General features: G+C 47.9%; 1 protein-coding gene across 6 annotated transcripts in view; it reads left to right on the plus strand.

Moving 5' to 3' along the window:
• The window catches only part of LOC149351765 (stomatin-like), a 104,944-nt gene that overhangs the window by 64,663 nt on the left and 23,008 nt on the right, over positions 1–17,273 (plus strand). For all 6 annotated transcript variants that reach the window (XR_016290649.1, XM_089581101.1, XM_089581102.1 and 3 more), the window contains 4 exons: positions 183–289; positions 2,252–2,324; positions 2,494–2,576; positions 6,327–6,530. Coding sequence is in view for 5 of the 6 variants with exons in the window: in XM_089581101.1 (XP_089437227.1) it covers positions 183–289; positions 2,252–2,324; positions 2,494–2,576; positions 6,327–6,530 (467 nt within the window). In the remaining variant the exon portion in view is untranslated. The remainder of the gene's footprint in view (positions 1–182; positions 290–2,251; positions 2,325–2,493; positions 2,577–6,326; positions 6,531–17,273) is intronic.

Genomic DNA, 17,273 nt, shown 5'->3' on the forward strand with positions numbered 1-17,273 from the left:
GGAGCCCTTCACTACGGCGTCTCTCATAGCCTTAGTCGCTTTGGGACGTTAAACCCCATAAACCAAACCAAACCTTCTCGCCCCTGCTCTATCTGTCACTTAAAAAAAAAAATACGTGCGGGTGCACCAATAAAGGTGTTGTCGCTCGCTCACACTCCACTTCATCATTCTGTCTCCCGCAGCCCACGTGGAAACAGGCAGCAATGGCGTCTGCACATTCCTCCTCACGGCCATATCCATATTTTTTATCATCGTGACGTTCCCGCTGTCTTTGTTGATGTGCATCAAGGTACGTGTATGCGGATACGTGATCCTTTTACATATAGCTGTGGAGGTGGTCCAGGGACGTTAGCGGGTACGTTAAATTCAGTGATCATTAACATTGCTGTGAAGTCTACGTGTACAGAACTAACTAAAGTCTCCGGGTAAAACCAAGCGCCCAGTATGAGAGTAGCCTATGAGATGTTTATATATTTATTTCTCAGAAAAGCGTCCTCAACTCCCCAGCGTCCTCAGCTCCCAGCCAGTGCCGTTAAGCCTAGCGGCCTATCACGCTGTGTTCTGCAGCTACTCGGTCACTGTCTTTGTTTCTTATGTGTCGGATAAAGTCAACGCGCCATTTTTGGTTATTCAAAGCCATGCGCCACCTGATGGCGGTCAAAGGAGCTAGAAACGCTTGTCCCGGACTCCTCGTAATGAACGTACTGCGCGAGCAGCAGCGATTTGACATCGGAGTTGCGTATTATGTGATCTGCAACGCAAGGCACCGGCTGTGTCTCACGCTGCGCCGCAGTGCTGTGAGATGCATGTACAAACAAACGGTAGAGAGCGCTGGTCAGAAGACTCCCATTTCTTTCGTCATCAGGGCGCGCATCGGCTTTCCGTATAGCCCTAGGGCGCACTTGCTCGCAAATTGGGCCCAACCTTACCACATATATTGTAGGTTATACCGAGGGAACTATACGCTTTGGACTTTCACACTGTGATGCATTCTTGTTTTACGGTCCCGATATTTTTGCAAAGTTTAGGTATAGTCGGGTTAGACCTCGAAATTATACCCAAAAAGCCACCTTTCTGAGAACTGCCAGTGCAAAGAGTTGAATGTACTGTGTGCTCCGCTAGTTTTTATCGACCGCAAAAATCTCTCCAGTCTTCTCACTCAAGGCGCGCCTTCTCTTCTGGATTAGTTGGAACAGTACCCATTCCTAGCTGTAATCGGGTAAGGTGTTAAGAAATGGAATAAACGGAATAGGCCCCTGCCCGTCTGGCTTCGCGGTCTTGATCCAGTTCAAAGAGTAAAGAGGAGGACCGTTGCCGAACAAAAATTTTCATTGCACAACGAAATAGGGAAGAAAAAAGATGCGAGGCTGTTTGCCGTATCGTGCATGCAAATGAGGCGGGCGGCGGTAACTGGCCTGCTTAGACATTTGTCGTTTGAAGTTCAATACAAGGCGCTGGAAGAGTAAGGTACCTTCGGCCTGGTGAGTTAGATTCGCCGACTGGTCGCAAGCTCGGGTCAAAGGCTCGGGTAGACCACAGTGCCCTTCTCCTGAACTTAACCGAGTAGCCGTACCGTCGCGCAGCCCGGTACCATTGTGTGGTGTGCAGCCTAGCAGAGTTTACCCGAGTCAGTCTTGCCTCATATCGTACAGCATTCTACCCACTAAATGAGGGAGCGCAGTTACAGGCGCGACACTTCTCGTAATTACGCTATGCCATTGGCTTTCGCTGATCTTTTCATTACTAGGGAAGCTAAGGTTAGGTTACGAGCGGCCCTCTCCCCCTCGTAACGCCACCTCATCCATAACTGTTAACGAGGCCATAATATCTGTAATATCTTCAGCTGAGCGTAAAAAGGATGTCTAGAATTTTTTAAATTGTTTTAGTCACTTTGATACCATGTAGAAAAAAGCAAACCACTGTAGCCTTCAAATTCGTTCCCAGGTTTTCAAGCAGCTGTGAACGCATAATGCAGCGCTTTTAAATTGCTAGCCTTCGGCTATCTATATACATGACACCTGGGCGTTAGGTAGGGGCGGATGGTTGTCATGCTCTGCAGGGTTTGTGCCGGAGAGGTTCCGAGGGGGAGGGGATGGTGACCCAGTAGTTTGGGACCTCTATACGTCGGAGCGTGGTAGTATAAACGTGATAATGTGACAACGCTGGAGAGCAGCAAGTGCTCCGGAAGTTGAAATTACTTACGCGGCGTGTTTCCTGTTTGCACTTTCTCTTCACAATGTGGCACTTGCAGATCGTGCAGGAATACGAGAGAGCGGTCATCTTCAGGCTGGGTCGCCTGGTCAAAGGAGGTGCACGAGGGCCAGGTGAGAATCTGCTGCTTTTTGCAGAGAGAACGTCGAGGTTCTTCTCACTGGTGCGCCATCTTGCTCTATACTTGCAAAAGGAATGGAATGCCTACGCCCACTGATCGGCTAGCTTGAATGAACTGATGGTGTAGACCTCTCATTGTGGCTGGTTCCTTCTTCTTTGCAGGTCTCTTCTTCATCATTCCCTGCATCGATAACTACACCAAAGTGGACTTGAGAACGGTGTCCTTCGATGTGCCACCTCAGGAAGTAAGTATTCGTTCCCGTGGTTTGCTACTGGAACATCCGTATATTGTTAGCCTTTGCAGTGCCAGGTGCGCATCCTATCTTACTTTGCGAGGCTGTAGCTCGTCAGAAAAACAAGGGATGGAGACAAACGTGGACACACACAGCACTAACTGCCAACAAAAAGTTCTTGGAAAACTTGGGAAAAGGGACTGCCGGCCACTAAAGTTTACGGGATGCGGCTGTGCGAAAAAAAAAATTATTTCGACGCAGTCGCACAAGCCAGTCGCCTGAAATGACTGAAGGTGTGTGGGAACGAGCATGCTCCTTCAGCTGGTTACATTACCAGGTGGCTTGGTTGCGAGACTGCGCAACAATAATTATTTTTTTCCGAGAACACCCATCCCGTAAACTTTTGAGGCTGATAGTACATCTATTTAATCATGAATCACTGCCGCGACGCCGACTAACATGCTTGAATTTACATCGGGAACGGAGGTAAGCCAGTTCTTTGTCAGAGAGATAGAGAGATGTGGTGCTCACACAAGCACGTCCTAATGTAGCTATTTTTTCTGCTTCGATGATTTTGCATGTGCTCCTATCCTTGCTGTTGTCGGCCGAAGAACACTTATCAAAGAGTGCTTTACAATGTTTGCGCATGTTGCAGTGTATCACAAGCAGTCCGTCTTATTCATGCTTATGTTCTACGTTGCGTTTATAATCTCGAAGGCGATACTTTATGTAAGGACCGGTTTGACCTATATACTGTTGACCGCATGAGAGTGGAAGCTTGCACACAAAATTTTCTTTGCATTCGAGAAACTGAATTTGGTGTTTGATATGCATAGCCTCTTTAACTTTTCAGGGAATGAAAAAAAAACAACCGATAGAATATTCCGTATAGCAATCCGTTCAGAATTGTGGGTGGCAGTTGGAATGTACGCTATCACTGATAGTTCTTTCGGTCTTTCGGAGGACGCGTGTGGGCATAGGTTTTCTCATGAGTTTGATTCTTAATAGTGGCTCTGCCGCAAGTACTTTGAGAGTAAGAGGATAGCCTGCGAGCGACAGTTTATTGCCCCGTTGCTGGAAAGTTGCCGACATCAAATGAGGTCAAAGTTTTTGAAGGGAACTTCGAAAACGAAGTCTGGCAGTCGCTTTTCTGACCACATTGGAATGGACTGAATTGAAGGGCAACACGGGCCTACTATTTTGAGCTTTATAGGCCTAACAAGTATGCCTGGGGTAAAAGAAGATGGTCATGTCCCGAAATCCAAGCTTGCTATCTGAAGGTATCCTAAAGTTGGTTGGTTTGGATTAAAAATAACGGGTTAAAGCTTGGTCTGAGCAATGTGCAAGAGCCGTGGATTCAAAGGAATTTTGGCCACTGTTAATAAAAGTGAGGGAGTCGTCCACGTATGTAAACGTCCTTGCTACATGCATATTGTGCAAGTGTTCCTTAACGGTCTTGTCGAGCTTAGCTTAAAAAAGGTCACTTAGTATTGGGGCGATATAAGACCCGATAAATATTTTCTTCTTTTGAAGGCGGGAATTCCCCCATTAAAAAATATACGTAGGCTTCAGGTGAAGTGATACAAGTTCTAGAAAACATTTATATGTGATCCGTGTTTGGTTCTGAAATGCTACACTTCCAAACAGGTCGATACATTATTCAACACAACTCGGCAACAAATCATGGAAAAACGAGTAATAGAGGTCATTGACATAAACTGAGAACGCACGCAGGCAATCAATATTGCTCCATTGCACGAGGTTCAAAACTTTACTTGGATTTTTCGCAACGGACGCGTCATCTACTTCCAAAAGATTGAGCTTATTTATCAGGAATAGTGACACCTGTCTTTGCCATGTGCCCTGTTCTGAAATAATAGCCTCTAAGGGTTTCTCAGGTTTGTCTGGTTTTGCACTATATATACCTCAAGAAAGTCTATTTTTCAAGCACAAATGCTCTGCGAGAGAGGGCACTGAGGTTCAGCTTGCGGCACAATTTTTTCGCTTGGTTCTTCAGCTATTGTGATGCCTTTAAGGCAAGCGACCACGAAAAAAAAAAAAACAGCGCGATCAGCTTTTCTACAGGTGGAGCCATAAAACCGCAAAATCAGCTTTTCAATCAGCGATGTCACGATGTGGTGGCTGAAAAAGCACTTTCGGTGGTTGAAGTCGCTGGTGCAGTGCCGCCCGAATTCGAGAAGGCACACGCTTCGTGCGCAACTGCAGCTCAGCGTCGTCGTCGTGGTGGAGAAAAGAGAGAGGGAGGGAGAAAGAGTCAGAGATGGTTACTTTATCTACGAGCGCTCAGAAGGTCCTCGCCATGGAGTACCAGGGTGCACTTGTCGTCCAGATAGCCTGAAGGCCTCCAGGTGCTTCAGGCGGAAGAGGAGAACGTGCTGCCTTCCGTCCGCTCTCTGCTTATTTGGCCTGCAGATGCCGTGGATGGCTTCCCACGAGGATCACTGCGCATTTTTGAGTGCAGCACAAACACGTGACAAAACTGACAGCGTTCACAGACAAAAAGATTTCCGTCTTTTGCAAAATAACGCTTTCAAAACGCTTCCAATACGCTTCAAAAACGCTTTCAACATGTAGGAGGCCGTCCGTCACTATTTACCATAAGTAAGCCGTTGGACTCGATTTGAGAGTGTAACGTAGCGCTCTCGTCTAGCCAGCTCTTATTCTAGTAGGCGCCTAAGTATCTTTCTCGGCATCGAAGTGTCAACCCATCTGTGGAGTCCAGATGGAACGAAAGCTGGAGTGCTAATGCGAAAATGTTTTTGCACGAACCCAGAGCGCGGGCCGCACATCTCGCAAATCAAGAACCTCCAGACAGTGCATTTTTGTACTTTAAAAAGGTAGTGTCTAAAATAACTTACTTCTTTTGCGTAACCAGTTAGCGGGACCTGAATTTGTGTGGGTATGTTTACACTACAAGAAACGCGATTCACGGCGATTAACTTTTGTACACGTCACGCTGTAGCTACATAAATGCGCATTTCATGTATTAGGCAAAAATGCTTGCTTTAGATCGCGATTTGCTCCCGTAACTCTGAAGATAAAGTTCCCTTCACTTTATTTCAGGAATCCAGGATGTTTTCGCGCTGCTGAAGACAGTGCAGTTTCTGTTGCTTTCCAGGCTGCACGAGTGTTTTCGCTGGTCGTTGGACAGATTAATTCGACTATACTGCAGGATCAGTTGGTCAGACATACTGTTTGAGCGAAGAACGTAGGTTTGGTTTATGGGGTTTAACGTCCCAAAGCGACTAAGGCTATGAGAGACGCCGTAGTGGAGGGCTCCGGAAATTTCGACCACCTGGGGTTCTTTAACGTGCACTGACATCGCACAGTACACGGGCCTCGAATTTCTCCTCCAAAGAAATTCAGCCGCCGCGACCGGGATCGAACCCGCGTCTTTCGGGCCAGCAGCCGAGCACCATAGCCACTGAGCCACCGCGGCGGCCGAAGAACGTAGCGTCGAGGCAGCACACAGAAAAGGCGAGGACAGGAATATACAGACAGGTCAAAGTAATCGGTACGGTTTTATTGCTGATATTTAGAAGACTTGTGAACTGAGCACATTGCTATACTTCTGAACACGCGGTGGTTCTAGTTTGTGCTGGAGGTCCAGAAAATGTCCACGTATGCTGCGGCGACAAAGGACAAATGTTTCCCGTGCCTCGTTAAATAGGTGAGACGGTGCAAATGCCGATAGGAAAAACGCAGTACCGTCAAGCGGCTTGTTTTCGTTCGCTATCGCAGATCCTGACCAAGGACTCGGTGACAGTGGCCGTGGACGCGGTGGTGTACTATCGCATCCAGAATGCCACAGTGGCCGTGACCAACGTGGAGGACTACGGGCGCTCCACGCGACTCCTGGCTGCCACCACTTTGCGCAACGTGCTCGGCACGAAGAGCCTTTCAGAGATCCTCTCCGAGCGCGAGGCCATCAGCCACACCATGCAGGTAACACGTTAGCTTTCGAATGCCAATTCCCGGCGTGGGGCGGAAGGTTCTGCCTGGACGCGCTGGATCTGATGCTGATACCCGGTTCGTGAGACCGTATGTCATTGGCCACACCTGACGTGCCAAGGAAGGCGCAACACAACAGTGATGATGTACCGTAGTTCCAGCTTACCCAAGACCACCTCCTGACCCATTCTTCCATGCACCTCTTATAAATGAACTAATTTGACCTGTTGAAATTAATAACTATTGTGAGACATTCCAGCGGCTAAAAGACAAGGACGAAGGTAGACAAGACAGGACGAACGCCGGACTTCAACTGAGGTTTATTTCACAAACAGCTATAATATACAAAAGGGGGCGCAAAGAAAAGTAATCTGTGACAAGATAAACCCATAATCCAAAAAATACAGAAGGCGTCAGTGCCAAGCCACTCATGTTTGCCACATCGGCGCACCTTTTATTCATCGCCTACCTGGCTGAATCAACCCGTTTGCCTTCAGGTAATCTATTTCTTTTTTGCGATGGGTTTATCTTGTCACAGATTACTTTTCTTTGTGCCCCCTTTTGCATATTATAGCTGTTTGTAAAATAAACCTCAGTTGAAGTCCGGAGTTCGTCCTGTCTCGTCTACCTTCGTCCCTGTCTTTTTAGCCGCTGGAATGTCTCACAATAGTACTAGCAACCAACTAGCCCAACTTTCTACGCTTAATGAAATTAATTAATCTGGTACTGGTTTATGCTTAGTGGTACCAGCGTGAAGCGCTGTGTAGCAGAGCCAGCATCAAAGAGTCAGGGTCTCAATTCTCAAAGCCGCTCGCACGTAAGAGTTGGATCGCGCCTGTGGCCAGGCCCCTCCTCCCTCCTCCACCTTTCTCTAATTGCGACTACTCGGCGTAGGGCAGGCGAAGCGCCGATTATCGTACTTTTGTTTTATGCATGCACGTACGTTGCGTGGCATATGGGACGAGATTTTGGGTTCATGCAGGAGGCGATGAGAACAATTGACCTTCCCTCATTGCAGCCAACCATTTCAGTCCCGCGCCCGCAATGCTTGGCATCTGGCGTATGTCCTGCACAAGCGATTACGTTGCTTTTCTTTATTCTCTGCATTTAAAATTGTTGCTTGACCGAGCTATTCTTTTTGATCTCGTTACTGTGAACAATTCGGGTCGTGTTCGCCTCTTTTGCGGCGCTGCCCTATTTACGTATCTCTATGAGGAGTACAAAGGCGCAAAACTCCTTAATCATAATTTTGAAATGCGGGCTGTGAACGGCTATTAAACGGATATAGGGGACGAACTGAAGTTGGCCTTTTCGACTAGTTGCCTTGGATTTCTTTTTCTGTCACAGAAAGTGTCTTTTACTGAAAACAGCGCTTTTGGTTTGGTTTGGTTTATGGGGTTTAACGTCCCAAAGCTACTCAGGCTATGAGAGACGCCGTAGTGGAGGGCTCCGGAAATTTCGACCACCTGGGGTTCTTTAACGTGCACTGACATCGCACAGTACACGGGCCTCTAGAATTTCTCCTCCAAAGAAATTCTAGCCGCCGCGGCCGGGATCGAACCCGTGTCTTTTGGGTCAGCAGCCGAGCACCATAACCACTGAGCCACCGCGGCGGCGAAAACAGCGCTTTTATAAGCTAGAAAACGCGAAAAAATGAAATACGGACATCGCCGCCCCTGGCTGTTTTCGAAACCAAGCTACGATATCCTAATTCCCCCCCCCCCCCCCCCCTTTTTTTTAAGGTCAATATCGGAGTCTAAACTACGTCGCCACCCACCTCCTGCCTCAACTCATATAATCTATTATTCTCACGACGTCGTCATCAACCTTACGGTCTTGAATTACGCAGCGGGAGAAAGTATTCTTTCTATTTTCGACTCCTAATTTCTAAGCAATGAATACATCTTGTGCTGCCGAACGAACTTCGTCACAGTCGTAATAAGCCAATCATAAAATTTCAGTATGCAAAAAAAGGTGAAGTTCTCTTCATTGCCTGTTTAAAAGAAGGAACGGGCAGAGCAATGAAGCGGAGAGGTTGTCGAGTTGCTGGCACGTTTGGCTCACCAAGAGGACTGCCCCTTGTTTGCAGCCTGCACAGATAAGAAATAATAACAGGCCGCCGTCATCTGGATGAGAGCGCGCTTATCGGACTGGGGCGACGAAAACACTTCCCTGTTTCATCCAGCCCAAACCGAACCTGCTATATTGAAGCCGTGTGTACGCGCGTGCGTCGGGAACGCGGAAACTCGATTCGAGCAATGTCGTTCGCGCTCTCTGCCAACTTTTCCTCCTCCGCGCTTGTTGACTCACTTCATACCTTATCACGCATTTCATTAAAACGAGGGTTGCGTCTGCTGAAAGGCATCGTTAGTGAATACCGCCAATAGACGCATTAACTCTGGTGCGGCCATAGTATGCGATAAACGCGTCGGGTGGATACGAAGGGTGTGTGTTTAGCCTCTAATTGTTTCTTCCTGCGCACTTTCCGCACCCAGCTACGACTTCCGTCCGCCTTATTACGCAGAGTGTGCCTGGAGAGGCTAAGCAGCGAGAGTTCTGCGCCTTGGAACCTGATAAAAGACTTTTTCTCCTAAGGCGCGAGAGCCTAATTGCTGCACGGGCAATCGGCTGGCAAGTCGCATATCCAGCTGTTGACTCACGAAGAGGATTGTTCCCTGTTTGTGGCCAGCACAGATAAGGCGAGATAACAGCACAGATATTAGAACTAGTATTAACCGAAAAGCGTTGTTGGTTTCACTGGCGCCGATCGCACGCGGTTGCGCGATAATCAGCTATGCTTTATGTTTTGAAGGGAGCCATTGTCTTAAGACAGATCCCCCCGTCGAAAGTACCTCACCGTGATTCGTATAAAGCGACAGCCAGCATTCTCGGGCGCCTTCCCAAAATCTCGCCAGGAGGTTCTTTCCCTACTTGTTTCTATTTCGGCGTCACCGAAGCGTCCGACTGGAGGAGCCTCCGCGGCCGAACCCGTGGCTCGAGGACCGGCGGCTCTCAGTGCTCTGTAGGCACCGTTGAACGCCGAGGCGTGCGGTGAAGAAAGCTGCGTTCCCGACGTGAAAAATAACGAGCTCGCTGACAGCATACACCGGGCGCACCGGGCGTGCTTTCGACGCCTCCGCGATTCCCGCGTTGAGCGTCGGGAGCCAGCGCCACTCACCGCAGATTGCCGGCGTCTCGCTCAGTCCTTTTATAAATCACTCGGCGCCCCCTAACCCCGCCGTAAAACGGTTCCACGCGACAGAAACCCAGACGTTCCGCCGGGAAATCCGCTGCCCCGTTGCGCGGCTCCGTTTTCTTCCTTTGTTTTCGTTTCTCCCCTTCCTCCTCCCTGTCTCGTCCGGTAAACACTGCGCGTCACGTATTCTTGATCTGGGAGCGCGCCCAGTTGCATGCAGGAGCGGTGGAAGCCGGAAAGGCGCGCGGCATATGAGCACACAACTGCCCCATCTTTTCAAAACTCGTCGGACCGTGTGAATCCCGGGTAACACACTCGCAAAGTAGCGAAGAGGGGCAGCGAGGTTCTTGCTTTTCTCGTTGCTCGTGGATGTATCGTAGGAACCGGCCAACGCAGTTCTCCTCTTTTACCATATCCCTCTGTGATATGTCAGCCTGTGATATCGGATCTTGAGTGAATTTCTTGCTAGATTTTCCCGCCTGTTTTTCCCTAGATTGTAACCAAGGGTCGGAGTTTTGAGCTTAAACCGAAAAAAAAAAATCAATAAACGTACGCCGAAGTCGATTTTTGAAATTCGGTGTGCTCCATCTGAAAGTTTGAAATTATGTGCTCCATCTGTGCTGGCTATTGAGTACGAGTTACAAGCTGTCAAATGAAAGATTTAAAAAACTCCTGAAGACAGGAGCGCGTTGAGACAACGGGACTGTTGGATTAAAGAGGGCAGAGGCCGTTTTGAAATATCGCTCTGGTACTTAAGACAAACGCTGGGCGCAGACCGAGACGCTCCACTGCCTAGTCAAGCTTCGCCTACTAGCGTAGCGCCTTCTGCTTACAGACTATCATCACCTCATCAGAGTCTCTACTTGTCTCTACTTTGTTAAGGAGTTTTTAATCCAGAAATGCATTTAACGACGTTTTCAACTCCCATTGTCCGTCACGGTTCCGTCCATCAAGGCTACTGAAAAGGAAAGGCGCATAGCTGGTTCACTTTGTCGGTGGACGCCTCAAGCGCGCCACGAACGCCGACTAAAACACTGAGTTACCAAGCTTTTATTACGTGTTCGTGGTGCGCTTAAGGTGCCCACCGACGAAGCGAACCAGCTATGCGCCTTTTCTTTTCTCTAAACAGAGAGAGGTGCAAGTCGGCCCAGGCTTCGGACTGCCATCGGCGCAATCCGTGATTGCGGCTAGTGTTCCTAACAAACTATGATAACTACAAACTACTACAAACTACAACTAACTACTCTTCCTAACAAACCGCACAAGATAAACTGTACTTGATTTTTAAGTGCAGAAAACTGCCATATGTATCACAGAAAAAAAAAAGCGCTAATTATTCTTCGTGCAATCATATTCGCCGAAAAAAAAACTGAGAATTACGTTCTGAAATAAGCACCTAGAAAAGTCCGCCGAATTTTCAAAAATAAGAAGCAAAAAGTCCAACCTCTAATTGTAACCTTTACAACTGACAGCTGCTGTCTATTCTTGACCTGATTTTCAGAGATAGCTGTGAAATACCTGCGGCGTGTTTGAACTTGGGGACGTTCCCGTCTTGCAAAATATATGCCGACGTTGTCTCAGTGGTGAGTGAGGAACTGACTCTCTCCTGAATGGTCAAGTAAACGGATTTTTTCCGTAGTGAACATGGTAGAGGGCTCAGAAAGAACAGATGTACACGATCAGAACAGGAGACCCAGGTTACATACATACGTACGATAGTCCGTTTCCCAGTGGGTTCCCGAAGCTGATTCAAGAGGCAGCCGTGGCGTCTTGTACGGGACTCTTCAAAAATACACCTGGTGCTGACGCAGCTTGGTGCAGTGCTCTGATGCGTCCTGACTGAGTTTGCGACTAAAACGTCTGTCCCGGCGCGTCCGCTGAGGCCGCATATCGGACCTCGTTTTTCAAGATGACAAGCAGAACGCCGCGTCCTCTCTGTTTCACCGCGGCTGTGAGCGGGTCTGACACAGACGATCGACTGTGGCTCGCGTCCAACTGGCGTTCGTTAGGAAAGATCGATCCGTGGCAGACACAAACTCAGCATCTATTCCTGTTAGCTGCAGTCTTGCTGACTACTGGAAGGAGTAGTGCTTAGTTGTAACATGCCCACCGCTAGGTTTTGTGAAGATTTGTTACCAGTCTGGCACGAGGTCGTTCGCGCCACATGCGTCTATAGGCATTGAGCTGATCTTCCTGCAGTGCCTTACAGCACATACGTTAACTCTACGCCGAACGAGATTTATCTGTCTTACGGTCGGCGAAAAGGAATAAAAGCGCTGCCAGCGCCAAACCAGGTTGTCGATGATTGCAGAATAGTGCAGTTTCGTGGCTGTAGTTGTGTGGATGTTTTGTAGGCCGGGCCAAAGAGCTTGGATATATGGTGGGAAAAACTACAGCGGCAATTCGACATGAAAATGATGAAAGTAGAAGACCACAAATCTTTTGCCGCCGTGGTGGCTCAGGGGTTATGGCGCTCGGCTGCTGACCCGAAAAACGCTGGTTCGACCGCGGCCGCGGCGGTCGAATTTCGATGGAGGCGATAATCTAGAGGCCCGTATACTGTGCGATGTCAGTGCAGGTTAAAAACCCCCGGGTGGTCAAAATTTCCGGAGCCCTTCACTATGGCGTCCCTCATAGCCAGAGTCGCTTTGGGACGGTGAACTCCACAAAACCAAACAAATCAGCAAATCTACTATATTTTAGCCATTGTTTACTTTTTTGTTTTTTGAAAGAAGAAAATTCGCCAGCTAGCTTTTCGCAAAATTTGCCGTCAAGGTCAAAGGTAATCAGCAGGTTCACTAGATTAGAAGAGTACAATTTACACTCTAATTGCAACTCTTCCGACCCTCCGGTGCAGTACGTGCACGGCTAAAACATTCCACTTAAAATATATATAGCTATGTGTGTATGAGACTCGTGTGGTATTTATGCAAAAAGAATCGTAAAAAAAAAAACCAAACACCACACACACACACACACACAGTGTGGCCTCCTAGATTTGCAAGGTTTTAGTAAAGAAATTTTTTTCCGTCAATAAGAAGGTGTGAAAGTACATTAAAAACTTATAATGCTGAATGTACTGTAGCAAGCTGAGTGACATCTCACTGTCTGGCATTGGTTTATGGTTTTATGGGGCTTTAACGCCCCAAAGCGACTCAGGCTATGAGGGCCGCCGTGGTGAAGGGCTCTGGAAATTTAGACCACCTGGGATTCTTTAACGTGCACTGACATCGCACAGTACATGGACCTCTAGAATTTCGCCTCCATCGAAATTTGACCACCGCGGCCGGGATCGAACCCGCGTCTTTCGGGTCTGCATTTCACTGTCTGGCGTGTGGTAAGGTATGCATTGAAGATGAATAAGGTATGCACTGAACGTTCATGATAGAATTTACTGTCGTAGCTAATAAGTGGTTTTAAGTGATTTGCGCCCACATATACTTTTCATCGAGATCATAAGAATTGAACGTTTCCGACAGTCTTCGCAAATAAGCGCTGTGCAAGCAAAACGGGTTTGCAATCGTGCAGAGTGCGATGGAAGAAGGTCTGAAGTCTTCGTCCCCTTCTGAGGATTTCTTAGCGAATGGCGGCGTCTCTTTATATTTGACCTTTTTTTTTCATCCCCAAGAAACAACTTCCAGATTTCTTATAAAACTGATAATCGGTAGAGCTTCTACGATTCCTCCATCTGTAGTGCTAGATGGGAAATAAACTTTGATTTGATTTGATTATGTCTGGCTATTATGACCATTTTATGCAGGACCGAAGAATTGTATACATGTGACAGTAACTTTAGCGAATCTTTTATTACTCCTTCGATCGACTGTTGCTAATTTCGCTTCCTGAATTCGTGGTTAAATAGACTGTAGAGCTAACCGCATACAAACAACCCGGCTGTTATCTACTGACCGGTGGTCAGGCGAAGTTTGCTTTTTTTTTTCAATAGATTGCATCTGCAGCGCATAAATTAAACAGTCTGTGCTTTGAAGTTGGCGCGGTTGGAGCGAAGAACAACGCACAGGCAATGCCGCTTTTAATGGTGCGGTTGCCGTCGTCTCGCGCTTGTGTCACGCGAGCCGCTAAGCCATGCGGGTTGGTATACAGTTTCCTCAGGCCGACAATACCCCGCGGATTCATTTTCCCCCCTTCGTGTTTCGCTCTGCCATGCCGCTAAGCTGAAAGGAACCGCAGCAAACTGTTCAGGCAGTGCGCAGAACTACGTTGAACTTAAGCACGAAGCGGCCGCTAGGATTTGTTATTCTTGCTCGCGGCTTGCACTGTTTGTTTATTGCCCTCTGGGAGCGCTCACACCTTTCTCGCTTTGTTTGTTTTGGCCGCGAGAATATATTTTTTTTTGCTTAATTTCTTCCTTCTCTTCTGTTTCGTTGTTCACGTTTTTCTCGAGCTCAGGAGGGCCACCGTTTAAAAGTTCGAAGAGGAAGAAGAGCCGTAGTGAGACGCTTCAAAACAAACAGAAAGTCACTGACGCCGAGCTCCGAGTCCGACAGGAACCCGTGGGCGTACGGACACGATTGGCGGCTCCGCCGAATTCGCGCCGCTCCCGTGCCGCGCACACGGCACGCCTTTTCCTCTCATTCAAGGGCGCGTACGGGGGTGCGCATCGGTGTTATCGTCGTGGATGCTGTGTTGCCCGTTTTCGAGTTATTTCGGGTGACCGGGAACCACATTTGCTCTGCCTTGAGCGCATCCATCCGAAGGCAGCCATTATTAACGGAAGTTCTGACCTTCACTTTTCTGTTTTTCTTCTGTTTGGAGCGGGTCACATCTGGTCAGTAACCAGTTGTGCCACACTTGTGTTGAAGAGCTTGAGAGCTGTATGGTAGGACTGGCAGTGTGTAGCACCATTGTCGTTCCCGCTTCCAGTGCAGCTGTACTTTGAAGGGCAACTGAATAGGTTTTGGAATTCCACGAGTTTAAAGGGGCCGAATGTGTGAAAGTTGCAAGCAAAGCATGCGATGTCTTTTTGTGCTAATATTTGAAATGGTGACGTAATCGCCGAGTAAAGCCGCGTCGGCGTTCAGGCCTATCTGCAATGCACAGCGACGGGTAGAGGCCGCAATGATGACGTCACGTACGGCAGCGCTACTTTTCCAGCGAAGAAACAGATGCTGTAAAGAAGAAAACCCACGCCACCCAAGGTGAATCCCACGAAGCGTTGTTTGGCGGCATCGGACGACTCACAGCAGCATGTGGGCGAAGGCAGCGGACATGTGAAATTTAGGCAACAATGACGTCATTACGAGTTTCCCCGCACTTCTACAACGCAGCAAAGAGAAGCATAAACATCATCGCGGTTTTAATCGGTGATTACGTCACCATTTTAGGTGCTTGCGCACAACTACTTGGCATGTAACAAGGTACCCATGTGGGCTAGTTGGTGTACATCAGACATAACTTCACCAGCGAAAGTACGAGACACCAGGAGAACCGTGTTCTTCTTCTCCTAGTGTCTCGTACTTTCGCTGGTGAAGTTATGTCTGATGTACTTGGCACGCTTTACTCAGAAGCATTATACATTCGAATTCTCGAATCGCTTCAAATTCTTTAAAATATTTCAGCTTCCCTTTAAGGAGGCATTAGATGCCTGCGTCAAGGCTGTTCTCGTAGAGGCGCAAAAAAGTGAGGGGCGATCAATTGGATTGATGTGGAGGAAATGCGGGAGCGTTATTCTCACCTTCTCTTCCTTCGTGCTGTCGTTAATTTGTAGCCTGGAGCAGGAACTACCACTACGACCCCTACGGCTACTTTTAACTCCATTCATCTACTATCGTCATTAGAACCCAATCACTATCACTTATCACTGAAGTGTTCTTGCCATATTGCTATCGGTGGTGTTTCATTAGAGCGATTCTTGATTATAGCCGGTTTGTCATTGTAGCCTGTTTCATTCTAGCCGGTGTTATAGCAGGTGGCAAGTGGGGAGATGGCAGGTGGCAGGTGAGGAGCGGGAACTCCTCCTGTCAATATTGGCAAGTGTAGGCTTCACACAGAAGCTGGACGCCCGCCGTAATGACCCGTCATGACCCGTCATGGCTCTCCTAATGCTCTCGCATTAAAACTACTGTGTGAAGATGTTAACAAAAGGAAAGATGTCGAGAACATAGTGGCCGAGTCGGTTTCAGGAGGTATGCAAAGGAAGGCGTAGAGTAGGGCTTGCGAGAAGCTTGACGGGTCAACGACAGAGCAGCTGTCATTCCAACCGTGGTTCATACTTGCCTCTCTGCTGTTGACATATGTGTCAGAAGCTGTATATCTGGAAAATGGGGCGTCTCTATGGAAAGCGTGTCATATCCTCCTACTTCAAAGGGTGGTGGCACCGAATTTTTTGTTTGCGCCTTCTTTGTTGCAAACGTCGCTTATCTCCAGTGCGCACGATATACGCTCCAAGGTTCATACATATATGCGCATTAAATAATTACTTATTGCGTTATTTATACTGAGCGATTTCGGTTTGGGTTTCTGAGTGCCGAAATGTGCAATGACGTCAGAACCATGGAAGAGCAGCACTCTGGCAATATGGGTCTCAAAAGTTGTGACGCACAGATTGATGCGTCGTCTGCTCTCGTATACATGTCATCGTGTTCCGAAATGACGGCTAACTTGGCCGGTACGGCGATATTCTCGGAAAAGCCAAGCGAGCGAGGGAGAGCACTGGATTCTCATGCCAAGCGGTTGGCTTGGGCTGATCTCAGTCGGCAGGCCGTCTGCAAGCGCGGTTTCTGCGTAGTCTTTGCCTTTTTCACGCATGCAGATAGTCGGATGAAGGCTGTGTCCGTGGCCCGTAGACGAAAGCGGAGTAGTCGGGCGGCAGTCGGCCGATGTACATTGTTGCTTTACATAGCATAGTGCTTCATTTCGTTGTCCACAATCTCCTTCGTCTTATTCGCTTCGCCCGCAGCCGCACCACGAGTCTTCTCCGGGTCCCGTGGCTGTTGATTTCTATATCTGCTGCTTGGCTAATAATTAGCATGCTAAGCTAATAACCAGGCAGACCTCTCCTTTATTCATTCTCTCTCTCTCTCTGCTGCTTGCTTTTTTCTGCTGCTTGTTTAGCAAACAGTCCGTGCGTGCACTAAATGACTGCTTGTAGATAATACTACGTGATTTAGGATTTACCGCTCCAGAAATTCTGCCAGGAATGCTCCGGAGACGACGGCTGCGCGTCAGCGCTACTGCTGTTTAAACGATAAGTTTTTTTTTCGAAATGAGGCAAATAAACTTTGACAAAAACCGAGAAAAACGCAGATTTTAAAAAAAAAATCTCCACCAACGCACTGGGAGCTGTTACGTGATATGCTTTCAAAAACTGCTTCTTTGGCCCATTTTATTTTGATAGTTTCGAAAAGGAAAAATCTATTGGTGAACTTATATTACAGCTCACTTTCACATAATTTCGGGTTTTAGATTTGGGTCATTTCGGAAAAAAGAAAAAACTCCTCACATACAGCTGCATACGTAGGGACAGCAATTCCGCTTCGTTTGGCATTAAAAGCAAGTTCCGCTCTACTTGTATTAAATAA

Source organism: Amblyomma mixtum, chromosome 3 (assembly GCF_055824585.1).
Source record: "Amblyomma mixtum isolate Tamu chromosome 3, ASM5582458v1, whole genome shotgun sequence".
Lineage (NCBI taxonomy): Eukaryota > Metazoa > Arthropoda > Arachnida > Ixodida > Ixodidae > Amblyomma > Amblyomma mixtum.